At 40.5% G+C, this 12,298-nt stretch overlaps 1 protein-coding gene across 1 annotated transcript in view; it reads right to left on the bottom strand.

Annotated features, from left to right (window-relative positions):
• The window catches only part of RAD54L (RAD54 like), a 31,800-nt gene that overhangs the window by 4,818 nt on the left and 14,684 nt on the right, over positions 1-12,298 (bottom strand). The window contains 5 exon segments of the mRNA XM_070745811.1: positions 1,821-1,951; positions 6,537-6,567; positions 6,570-6,610; positions 8,118-8,244; positions 9,330-9,480. Of these exon segments, the coding sequence (XP_070601912.1) occupies positions 1,821-1,951; positions 6,537-6,567; positions 6,570-6,610; positions 8,118-8,244; positions 9,330-9,480 (481 nt within the window).

Genomic DNA, 12,298 nt, shown 5'->3' with positions numbered 1-12,298 from the left:
AATGACCTCTAAAGCTTTGATTTCTGCTGTAACTCTAAACTATCCAGACCTCATTTTAAAAAAGAAGCAGCATATTTGACTCAGATTTTTAACGCACAAGCAGATTATGCAATTTATGAAGGCTGCTGAAGTAATGACGACATCAAACATGGATTATCCATAAGGCTGATTAATTTCAAAATACAAATTTAGGCTCCATGAAATAGCATCTAGAATATAGGTTACTAGAGCTGCAGAGGAGCACGCTCCTCACTATAACTATTTTTTAATCCAGTAGCATCATTTTCATTTACTTCTATATATGTTTAATTTTGGACCCAAAATAATTATTTCAAGGATAAACAGATTTCAATAATAAATATTAAGAATTTGTTGCAAAAATCAAAACCAGAAGCACATTCAGATGACTGATTCAGCCGGATTCAATAAATTTATTTGTTTGTTTATGTATTTGCTTTTATGCCATCCATCTCCTCTATATTGATTATAAATATACTATTTATAAACATAATAACATAGATGAATTTACAATACCACTAGCAGATTATTTCTTCAAGTAAACACAAAGAGGAGATGGTCTCATTTTAGCAGCAAACAAGCAAAGAGAGGAAAGAGAGCAGAATGAACAGAATGCAAAGTGGATAGTCACATGCCCAGCCGTATACCTAAGTTCCAGTTTCGATGCTCTGCACAGACTCAGAAGTGGTTGGCTCTCATTGGCTTACTCAGTTGCTATGCCTATTCATTGGCTAACCTTGTTAACATGGCTGTCCCAGTTCATGAATATCTCAACAATAAAGAATACATATAACTTAGAACTGAAGTGGGGAAGCCAACTTCCCACCAAGCCTGGTAGGACAAGTTAGCATATATATATATATATATATATTTATCTCTATGTGTCTACTGTTGTTTGATTGGCCTCAATGTCAAACTTCCATAAATGCGGAGAGGGGCGGCATATAAATCTAAAAAATAAATAAATAAAATAAATGTTTAGATTTGGTGTACTCTAAAACAGTGTTTCCCAAACGTGGCAACTTGAAGATATCTGGACTTCAAGTCCCAGAATTCCCCAGCCAGCTGGGGAATTCTGGGAGTTGAAGTCCAAATATCTTCAAGTTGCCACGGTTGGGAAACACTGCTCTAAAACATTAACAATTTCCCAGTTGAAATTGTGATTCAATTTGTCTACTTGTTGAGAGATTAAAAGATTTCCATCAGGTCTTCTGATAGCGAGGTCTTCCAAGATCCCTCCCAGCTGTTCTATTCCAATGATGGTTACATTCTACATTCTATAGTAGCTGTTACAGTTCACACACACTGTATGTTGTAGATGAGTCTTGGTTTTTTTCTTCTTTGGTAACCGGGTGTTTACGTTTGCTTGAGATGTTTTGATGGGATTTTTGTTGGTCGGCAGGAAAACAAACCACCTCAGAAAATATCAAGAACCCAGTAAATTGGTTTCAAGAATATAATTTGTTTGCATGGAAATTTAAGTACCTAAAATTACTTACATAAGAGCAAAATCAGAGGGCCAGAATTACGGTCCTTGGAAATTTAAGGACAAAAAGTATAGTTTGGAACAATTGGTGTGCATAGTCACTGCTCTAAGGAATGTGCCTTAGCACTCAAGACACAATTAATTTTTACCTTCTTGCTCACTATGCAAAGTACAAATTATTCAGATTAATATTCAAAGCCTTCAAGGACAGATTGTTTTCATGTGGCTAATTTTATCATATTCCAGGAATATGGGCCTGAGATGGGAATAGGAGGTTGCATAAATATACATAGACATGATTGTCAGAATTACTCACGATTACAAAGCTTCTTCAGAGATGTGATTGAAGAGAGAGATGAAACATTCATCTTCCCCTCTTTCAGATCTTCTGCAGGCTTGGCTTGCATCAAAAAGTATTTGTATAACTCTGCCTGGAGGGCAGTCGGCCTGACGCAGAAGAGAAAAATAAATATTAGATCATTTTAAAGATAAGTCATGTAATATTATTTAGTTTCAAGGCAAATATGGTACATGATTAATACAGCTCTGAATCAATCAGACCTTTTTTTTTTACTATCCAAATTTAAATACTAAAAATATTTGCTAGTACAGTCGTACCTCGTGATACGAACCCCTCGTGATACAAACATTTCGAGATACGCACCCAGGGTTCGGAAATTTTTTGCCTCTTCTTACGAACTTTTTTCGCCTTACGAACCCACCCGCAGATCGCAAAATGGCGCTCCGCTGGGCACCGCCGCCCGGCTGTCACCTTTTGAAAACAGCCGGGGGGCTTCTCGGCGTTCTCCCAAACCCAAACCCAAACCCGAACCCGAACTTTTGCCGAACTTTTCGGGGTTCAGGGGTGCCGCCGAGAAGCGCCGCCGCCCGCCTGTCACCTTCTGAAACAGCCGGGGGGCTTCTCGGCGTTCTCCCCGAACACCGAACCCGGAAGTTCGGCAAAAGTTCAGGTTCGAGTTCGGGTTCCGGAGGGCCGCCGAGAAGCGCCTGGCTGTTTCAGAAGGTTACAGTCGGGTGACGACGCCTGGCGGAGCGCTGTTTTTGCAATCGGCAGCGGCGTTTTTCGGCCGATTCTGGAGGCTGAAACGTAGGTGGGAAATCCCAATAGGGAATTCCATGGGGCGGAGCTTTGACATCACGAAGACGTCTTTCCTGGTCGCGCCCGAACGGAGGCGGCGGTGGCTTCAAGGGACCAACAGCCGGTCCTTCTTGGCGCTGCGTTGCTGTAGCCTCCAAGGCTACCCACCATGGAGATCCCCTCACCCGAACGGAGACGGTGGCGGGCAGCCTCAGAGGCTGCAGCAACGCAGCGCTGAGAAAGACCGGCTGCTGGTTCCTTGAAGAAGCTGCCGCCGCCGCCGCCATATAAGTCGGAATACTCATGTAAATCAGAATATTTCGATTTACACCAAACTCGGCTTACAAACGTGCCGTGGGAACAGATCCCCATCGTAAGTCAAGGGACTACCTATATCTCATTTGTTTCACTGTTCATAGTTACCATCCCTGTCCTCATTTATGACCATATGAGTAAAAGTAGAGGATTCTAAATCTCTAAACAGAAAGATCATCCCATTGCATGTATGTATACTGTCATATAAAGCCCTGTATGGCATAGGTCCATGAGGGCGAACCACAGGTGGCACACAGAGCCATATCTGAGGGCACACGTGGCATTGCTCTATGTCAGCTCCAGTGCACATGCTTGCCCTGGCCAGCTGATTTTTGGCCTCCCAGCAGGCGGAGGAGGATCATCTTCACCCCACCCCAGGCTCCAGAGCCTGTGGATGGCGAAAAACGGACCCTAATGGGTCTACCGGAAGTTCTGAAATGAACTTCCAGTAGGCCCATGGGGACATTTTTTTCCTGAAGCCTGGGGATGGCAAAAAAATTACTGTGCACATGTATGTGGTGGCAGCATTGGTGGTGGTGGTTGTGCTTGCATGCTAGGGGGAAGGCATTGCATTATGGGTGTGGGCATGCACTTACACACTATTGCACGTGCACACACCCTTTTGGCACCTGAGCAAAAAGAGGTTCGCTATCCCTAGCATAGGGTCTAGGCTACCTGAAAGGCTGGTTATCCTGTTCACTCCAATGTATTTGCTTACTTTGAGTCTCATCAATTAAACAATGTGTTTCTCTTATTGCATTTGCCCTTTGTAACAGCTTCTCCCCAAGCATCTACAGGGGTGGACAAAAAGATGGAAACACCTTGGAACCCAGATTTGTGAAGCTCCCTTTGAACAGTTTTTGTGGAAACTGGGGTTCTGTACGAGTCTATTGAGCTCTGCAGTGATTTTAGGAACTGTGGTCTTGCGATCCGCTCTAACAATTCGCTTTAGTCCGACGGTCTCTCTCCGACAACTTCGACTTTCGACCAGACCTGTGTTTGGCTGCGGACGTTTTCCCTTCTCTTTCAAAGCAGTCATTACTTTTGAGACATTACCTCTTGAAACGCCAAACATTTGGGCACTTTCTGTTACACTAGCGCCTGCCATTCAAGCACCAACAATTTGGCCTATTTGAAGGTCTGAGAGGTCTGCCATTTCTAGAAGATTATAACCAATTTCCTTAAATTTCTGTTAAAAAAAGGTAGTTTAAAAAAAACATATAAAATAACAGAATTAAAAAAACATTAAAATATGTCAAGTTTGATTGATTTGAACATGTTCAAACATTATGATGCCAAAAAGTCAAGTGTTTCCATTTGTTTGTCCACCACGTGTATATAGCTTGCACCTTGCCCACCTAAAGCCAGATTCCATATGATAATATGTGCATAGGCATTTCTGTGTTATTGTAAATACTGGTCCATGTACACATGGCAATAGCCAGTAGGATGGAAATATTGTTCACAACAACTGGGGTTGCTATTGAGGAACACAGATAGACATGGTTCAAACCTACACAACTCATTCACTGCAGAATAACAGACAGGGAAGAAATGTAGGGATTAAAGGCAAGATTTGTGGTTTTTAATTCTTTAATGCTGATCATTTTGGGGAAAGTGCCCATAGCTTTGAAAACCAGAGGAATATTAATTATCTTCTCTAAGCAGGCAGAATGGATATGGGATGAATGATTCATGTCTAAAGTAGAACAGTCTTTTAAATTGGTTTAACTGCTTTATCACTGGGAAAGGGCATACTGCTTACACCAGTGGTTCCCAGCCTTTTTTTGCCTTCCCCACCTAAGCATTTCTAAAATCATGATGCCTCCCCCCCTCCCCCCATGACATATAATTCTAGCTATTCAAAAAGTGAACTACAACACATAGAAACATAGAAGTCTGACGGCAGAAAAAGACCTCATGGCCCATCGAGTCTGCCCTTATACTATTTTCTGTATTTTATCTTAGGATGGATATATGTTTATCCCAGGCATGTTTAAATTCAGTTACTGTGGATTTATCTACCACGGTCTGCTGGAAGTTTGTTCCAAGGATCTACTACTCTTTCAGTAAAATAATATTTTCTCATGTTGCTCTTGATCTTTCCCCCAACTAACTTCAGATTGTGTCCCCTTGTTCTTGTGTATACTTTCCTATTAAAAACACTTTCCTCCTGGACCTTATTTAACCCTTTAATATATTTAAATGTTTCGATCATGTCCCCCCCTTTTCCTTCTGTCCTCCAGACTATACAGATTGAGTTCATTAAGTCTTTCCTGATACATTTTATGCTTAAGGCCTTCCACCATTCTTGTAGCCCGTCCTTGGACCCGTTCAATTTTGTCAATATCTTTTTGTAGGTGAGGTCTCCAGAACTGAACACAGTATTCCAAATGTGGTCTCACCAGCATTCTATATAGCGGGATCATAATCTCCTCTTCCTGCTTGTTATACCTCTAGCTATGCAGCCAAGCATCCTACTTGCTTTCCCTACCGCCTGACTGCACTGTTCACCCATTTTGAGACTGTCAGAAATCACTACCCCTAAATCCTTTTCTTTTGAAGTATTTGCTAACACAGAACTGCCAATACAATACTCAGATTGAGGAGTCCTTTTCCCCAAGTGCATTATTTTACATTTGGAAACATTAAACTGCAGTTTCCATTGCTTTGACCATTTATCTAGTAAAGCTAAATCATTTACCATATTACAGACGCCTCCAGGAATATCAACCCTATTGCACACTTTAGAGTCATCGGCAAATAGGCAAACCTTCCCTACCAAACCTTCCCCTATGTCACTCACAAACATATTAAAAAGAATAGGACCCAGAACAGACCCTTGTGGCACACCGCTTGTAACCTGACTCTGCTCAGAATACTCGCCATTAACAATAACTCTTTGATGTCTACGCTTCAGCCAGCTGCAAATCCATTGAACTATCCAGGGGATTAAGTCCAATCTTCACTAATTTATCTATCAGCTCTTTATGTGGAACCGTATCAAAGGCTTTGCTGAAGTCCAGGTAGGCAATATCACCTTTGTGACATAGTCAAAGAAATCAATAAGATTAGTCTGACATGATTTGCCTTCAGTAAAGCCATGCTGATTTGGGTCCAATAAGTTATTGTTTTTTAGGTGCTGATTTATCCTCACATGCAGAGGAAGCCTAAAAAGGCCATTAGCTTGATTTAAACAAGGTTCCAATTGCCCCCATTAAAAATCAAATTGCCACCCTGTGGGCATGGGGTCTATGCTGGGAACCAGGGGCTTACACCCCACTTTCTTGCAGAGTTTTTCCCAGATCATATGAGAAAAAAATGACCGTTAGATTTCAATTATAACAATTCTAAAAATAATATTCATGGTAGCTTCAATTATGCTAATTCTGTAGAAATTATTGAAAGATTAACCAGACCCTATCAACAGCAAACGTGACTGTTTTGCCAAAGTAGAATTAAATGTAGCATATAATACCAACCACCAAGTTTTAATAACTGTACTGGCCTATACATTGAGCTTAAATTCAAAAGCCTCTCTGCACCGATGAATCCCTTTTTTTTTCATTAAGCACAAAACTTGTTCCTTATTATACACCTTGCCATTTAATTTTATACCTGCAACACACCACCTGCTCAATTTTCACTGCAGGTATTTGGAGAGAATATCTGAAGTTCTTCTTATCAGACATCTAGAAAGGAAAGGCAAAGATAAGCTTATTATTATTAACACCATGCTTAATCTCCTGACTAGATTTCACCAATATTTCTTCCTAATGCTAGTAAGTAGGAAGACCTTCATCCAGAATACCTAGCAATATTTTCAGGATTCCTTTTCTGGTAAACGCATAGAATTTCCACAGGAGAGTAAATGCTTTTCTTGATCGAATCTTTCTAACTAGCAGCCATCAAATCAACTTTCTTGCTGATTTGACCAAATAGTCAAAAAGGAAATTAAGGAAGGCAACACAATAAAAGCAGTACAGGTATTCCTCGAGTTACAACCTGTTGCGTAAAAACCATTCAAAGTTATAGTGGCCTGGGAAAGAGTGCTTTAGACCCTGTAAAGCCCAGCTGGCCATTCTAAAACATTGTACTGTCCCCAGCATTTTGGGTGGTTAGCAACTGGTTTGCATTTACATGTTACCTAGCACCCAAGAATCAGCCCTAGAAAGGTTTCCACTCCATACATAGAGACGTAAACCCCTTGGCAAGCTGCAAGAATGGACTTGAAATCTTTTTGAGATTTCAACTGCTTTTATAGCCAAAATACACTGCTCAAAAAAAATAAAGGGAACACCCAAATAACACATCATAGATCTGAATGAATGAAATATTCTCATTGAAAACTTCAATTTCTTTGATGAGCTGCAGGAACATTTGAGAGTGACAGACTGTGGTGTGGGGCCGAAATCTTCCCAGCAGGCATCCCTTTTGCTTTGTCTACTTAATAGCTACAACCAGTAGTACCGGGATTATGGCTAAGGTTGTCAAGCAAAGTAGCTTCATGGACAACTTGGTTAATGACTGTTTTGCTTGAATGAGACTCCAGCCCCAATTGTGGTCCTACATCAAGGATTACCTGTACTGCCACGATATGATTACAGAAATAAAAATCAGGACTATCAATTCTGACTTGCAAAAATGGGAAGAAGAATGATACCGAAAGTTCAAATTCCTGTGCTGTTATCTACTGGTTGCCTGTATTTTTGCAACCCAAAACTCGTACACTGATGAGATGAAGCATGCAGAGAAATTATATACAGTGGCTCTCAACCTTTCTAATGCCGCTACCCCTTAATACAGTTCCTCATGTTGTGGTAACCCCCAACCATAAGTCTAGCGCCAATTCTCCCAACAGAGCTTTAAGCTGATTGACAGGAAGGTCAGAGGGACACCCCCACTGTAAATGTCTGATTGGTCGAATTGTAAAAAATATGTTCCAAGGCGCCAGAATAAAAGATTTAATTCCTAACACCATGGGAAATTTGTCTTTTCCCTGTGAAACGGTCGTTTGCCCCCCCACCAAAGGGGTCCCAACCCCCAGGTTGAGAACCATTGAATTATATGATGATGATTTAAGGAAAATAGTTGAATGAGCTAAAGACATTCTAAGATAACAAGCCTCTAGTACAGGATCAAGATAAGAACTTAAGAGAAAAAAGAAGAAAATAGAGATAAAAGAGTGCTCAACTTCACCTGTTAACAATACTAATCAGCTCTTTCAGCCTCTCTTCTCCTTTCAGCCTTCCCGCCTCATTTGCATCTGCATCTCTGCCTTTTAAAATGGGGATTTCAAAGTGCTTTTTAAACTCCTGGGCTGTCCCTGTACGAAAGCAGATACATTTTGGAATTAAGTACCTGTTGTCCTAAAAACACCCTTATCCCCTCCCTGTCCCCATTTTCTTAATTATATGAAAATCTTTTTTAAAACCCAGGATTTTTCAGTTGAAAAGAAGAGCTGATAGAACTTTCATTACCTAATGCTTCTGACATCAAACCATTATTATTATTATTATTATTATTATTATTATTATTATTATTATTTAGATTTGTATGCCGCCCCTCTCCGCAGACTTGGGGCGGCTCACAGCAGCAATAAAACAATATACAATAACAAATCTAAAATTAAAAATCTAAAATCATTATTTAAAAAGCATACACACAAACATACCATACATAAAACTACATAGGCAAGGGGAGATAGCTCAGTTCCCCCATGCCTGACGGCAGAGGTGGGTTTTAAGGAGTTTACGAAAGGCAAAGAGGGTGGGGGCAATCCTAATCTCCAGGGGGAGCTGGTTCTAGAGGGTCGGGGCCGCCACAGAGAAAGCTCTTCCCCTGGGTCCCACCAGCCAACATTGTTTAGTCGACGGGACCTGGAGAAGGCCGACTCTGTGGAACCTTATCGGTCACTGGGATTCGTGCGGTAGCAGGCGGTTCCGGAGGTACTCTGGTCCAATGCCATGTAGGGCTTTAAAGGTCATAACCAACACTTTGAATTGTGACCGGAAATTGATCGGCAGCCAATGCAGGCCAATAATTATTTATTAGATTTGTATGCCGCCCCTCTCCGTAGACAAAGAATGTGTTACATTTAAGACTAATCAGAAAATGATGTCTCAGTGAATGACTTTCTCTGGGTGAGAGAAGGCTGGGAAGAATTGTTCCCTCTTCTTGTACACAGAAAATATATGATGCAATGGAACTTTGACCCAAAGAATGAGACTTTCCCAAGCTCTCAGTTATCTGTCCTTCACACCAATATAAATACATTCCCACCCCCAATTTATATACAGGTTTGCTATATATCATTCTTTCCCTGTGGCTAGCCAAAACTATTCAATTTAAACTGGGTTTGCCAAGTTAGGAACTTTAATTTAGACAACTGTTTTATGAAGATGTCCCTACCTAGAATGCCTGAATTGACAAAATGTACTAGACTGAAATATTCAAGGAGATCATTTTGAATGGGAGTGCCAGAGATGAGAACCCGGCGTGGCGTATTCAAGCTGTTGAGAGCCTGGTATGTTTGGTTATCTGAATTTTTCAGCCGGTGCCCCTGAAAAAAAATATTGGAGAGGAAAAAAAAATCATGCATGGACAGAATAAAAAATAAGTCTTTTTAAAAGGCCAGTTAATTCAGGAAAATTATCTCAGTTCAATGATGCAAAAAATAGGGAATATATTAGATGGTACAAATGCTCATAGTTCAAGGCAACAAACATTACCATTTATAACATATATGATTTTTAAAAAGGTATATTCAATAGATTTATTGGTTATTGATTAATCTGCTGCTAGAGTTAATTATCCAAATCTCTCATTTAAAAGATGCTAAAAAGGCTTCTAGTTCAATGTACTGATACATACCCTTCTATCATCAATATTAAAATACATTAAATCTTCTTGCTCAGGTTATACATATGAGAAAACATATGCACACTTGCTTTCTTCTGATCTCCAGTGAACATGTGAAACATAGATATGCTTGGCAGGCAAAAGATCCCGTGTTCAAATCCACGGAGTAATGATTTTCACTGATCCTATCCACCTTAGCAACAGAATCATCCATTTAAATCAGATACCATTAGTTTAAATAAGTCCATTAGACCTGAGTATATTTAATAGTCATATCTTGTTCCTTCCAAAATTATAAAATTGGATTTATCCTATATTTAATCAAGGAAGAAAGTCAGCAATGTGATCATTACTACATGCCACATTTCATTTTTAAAACCCAATACAGTGTTCCCTCGCTTTTTGCGGGAGATGCGTTCCGAGACCGCCCGCGAAAGTTGAATTTCCGCGAAGTAGAGATGCGGAAGTAAATACACTATTTTTGGCTATGAACAGTATCACAAGCCTTCCCTTAACACTTTAAACCCCTAAATTGCAATTTTCCATTCCCCTAGCAACCATTCAGATTATTACTCACCATGTTTAGTTATTAAAGTTTATTAAAAAAAATATTTATTAAAGGCAGACAAAAGTTTGGCGATGACATATGACGTCATCGGGTGGGAAAAACCATGGTATAGGGAAAAACCCCGCAAAGTATTTTTTAATTAATATTTTTGAAAAACCATGGTATAGACTTTCTGCAAAGTTCGAACCCGCAAAAATCGAGGGAACACTGTACAGTTAACTTTTCCTTGACTGGAATTGGGAAATCTTGTTCTGAAGTCTACTTTAGAAGGAAAAGAAGAAAGAACCCAATACAGTATAGTATTGCCAACAGCATTGATCTTTTCTTCAAACAGGATTTAATTCTCAACCCAATGGGCCCCCTGCCTGGATCTGTCATTTCTTTCTGTTCTCTTCAGTAACAAAAAGGTTCCAGCCAAGCCTATTGTATTCACCTGGTCACGCGGAGCCCACTGTTTTGTCTCCTGCTAATGAAAAGTGGGCAGAAGCACATATGAATTGAACAAGGCCATGTTTGGGGAGACAAAGCCTATAAAAGAGAGAAGAGCTATGGAAAAATGTACCAATGGTACATTACAGTGAGACAAAACACTGAAGGAAGCTTGGATGATCAGATCAGGTCTTCCATTGGGATAGTTATTTTTTAAAGCTTTCATGATTGGTTTGGATTTTGCTTAGAAATCCAAGCTCCTATGAATACAAAATTGTGCCTGTATCCATAATACCTATTTCTTTGTGTAATTTTCTCATGGAGGGGAGGAAGTGATGGTTCCTCCCGGTTCGGGCTAGACCTCCACCCGCTGGTGATGTCACGGACCCGATTCGGTGGTCCGTGTGCGCCACCATCTTTTTTTTTTTCCTGGTGAATTTTTTCCTGTTTGGATGGCGTCTCCTCTTTCGCTGTTTGAAAAAGTGCCCTCCTGACTGCCCCCGGGTTAAGTGGAATTGCAGGAAGGGATGCGCACGCGAGTGGAGCATGTGCGTGCATGCAAAACATCGCAATGTGAACCGGTGGCGAAGGTAAGTGGTATCCACCCCTGGGGGAAGGGGGGCAGGGGAAGAAGGCTACAATACATCATTAAATTATTTTGGGGGTGACAGCTTTTTTCTGCCTTTGTGTTTCATATTTTTGCTGCCTATACCTCAATCTGGGAGCTATTTGCCACAGCTTGCCAATCTACTAGTCACCTTGATTATTTAAGTTATACACAGAATTAAGAAATAGCTGACCAGTAGGAACAGAAATTGGAATTAAAAGTGCTGGAAGAAACACCAACTATCTCAAAGGTGCTAATGATACTACTCTGACAGCTGGAAATGGGAAAGACTTAAGGAAAGTTATGGAAAATATGGAAAAGTAAGAAAAAACCCAATGGCATCTTTCTTATTTATTTATTTATATATATATATATACAGTGTTCCCTCGATTTCCGCGGGGGATGCGTTCCGAGACCGCCCGCGAAAGTTGAATTTCCGTGAAGTAGAGATGCGGAAGTAAATACACCATTTTTGACTATGGACAGTATCACAAGCCTTCCTTTAACACTTTAAACCCCTAAATTACCATTTCCCATTCCCTTAACAACCATTTACTCACCATTATTACTGGTACTCACCATTGAATAAGACACTTAGTGATCCTGATATTTATAAACATAATTATTTATTAACAATTTTTTTTTGTTATTTATTTGCAAAAATTATTAGTTTGGCGATGACATATGATGTCATTGGGTGGGAAAAACCGTAGTACAGTGATCCCCCGGTTATTGCGTCCCCGACCATTGCGAACAGGGTAATTTGCGATTTTTCAACCCGGAAGTCAAAATACCATCTACGCATGCGTGCCCTTTTTTTCTATGGGCACGCATGCGTAGATGGCAACCGGGAGATCAGCTGCTGGGCGGCTTCCCTGGGTCTTCCCCCTCTTGCTGGCATCAGCGAGGAGTTTC

The sequence above is a fragment of the Erythrolamprus reginae genome, chromosome 3 (genome assembly GCF_031021105.1).
Source record: "Erythrolamprus reginae isolate rEryReg1 chromosome 3, rEryReg1.hap1, whole genome shotgun sequence".
NCBI classification, from domain to species: domain Eukaryota; kingdom Metazoa; phylum Chordata; class Lepidosauria; order Squamata; family Dipsadidae; genus Erythrolamprus; species Erythrolamprus reginae.
Note: the sequence above shows the minus strand (reverse complement) of the source record. Positions and strands in the feature narration are given on the sequence as shown.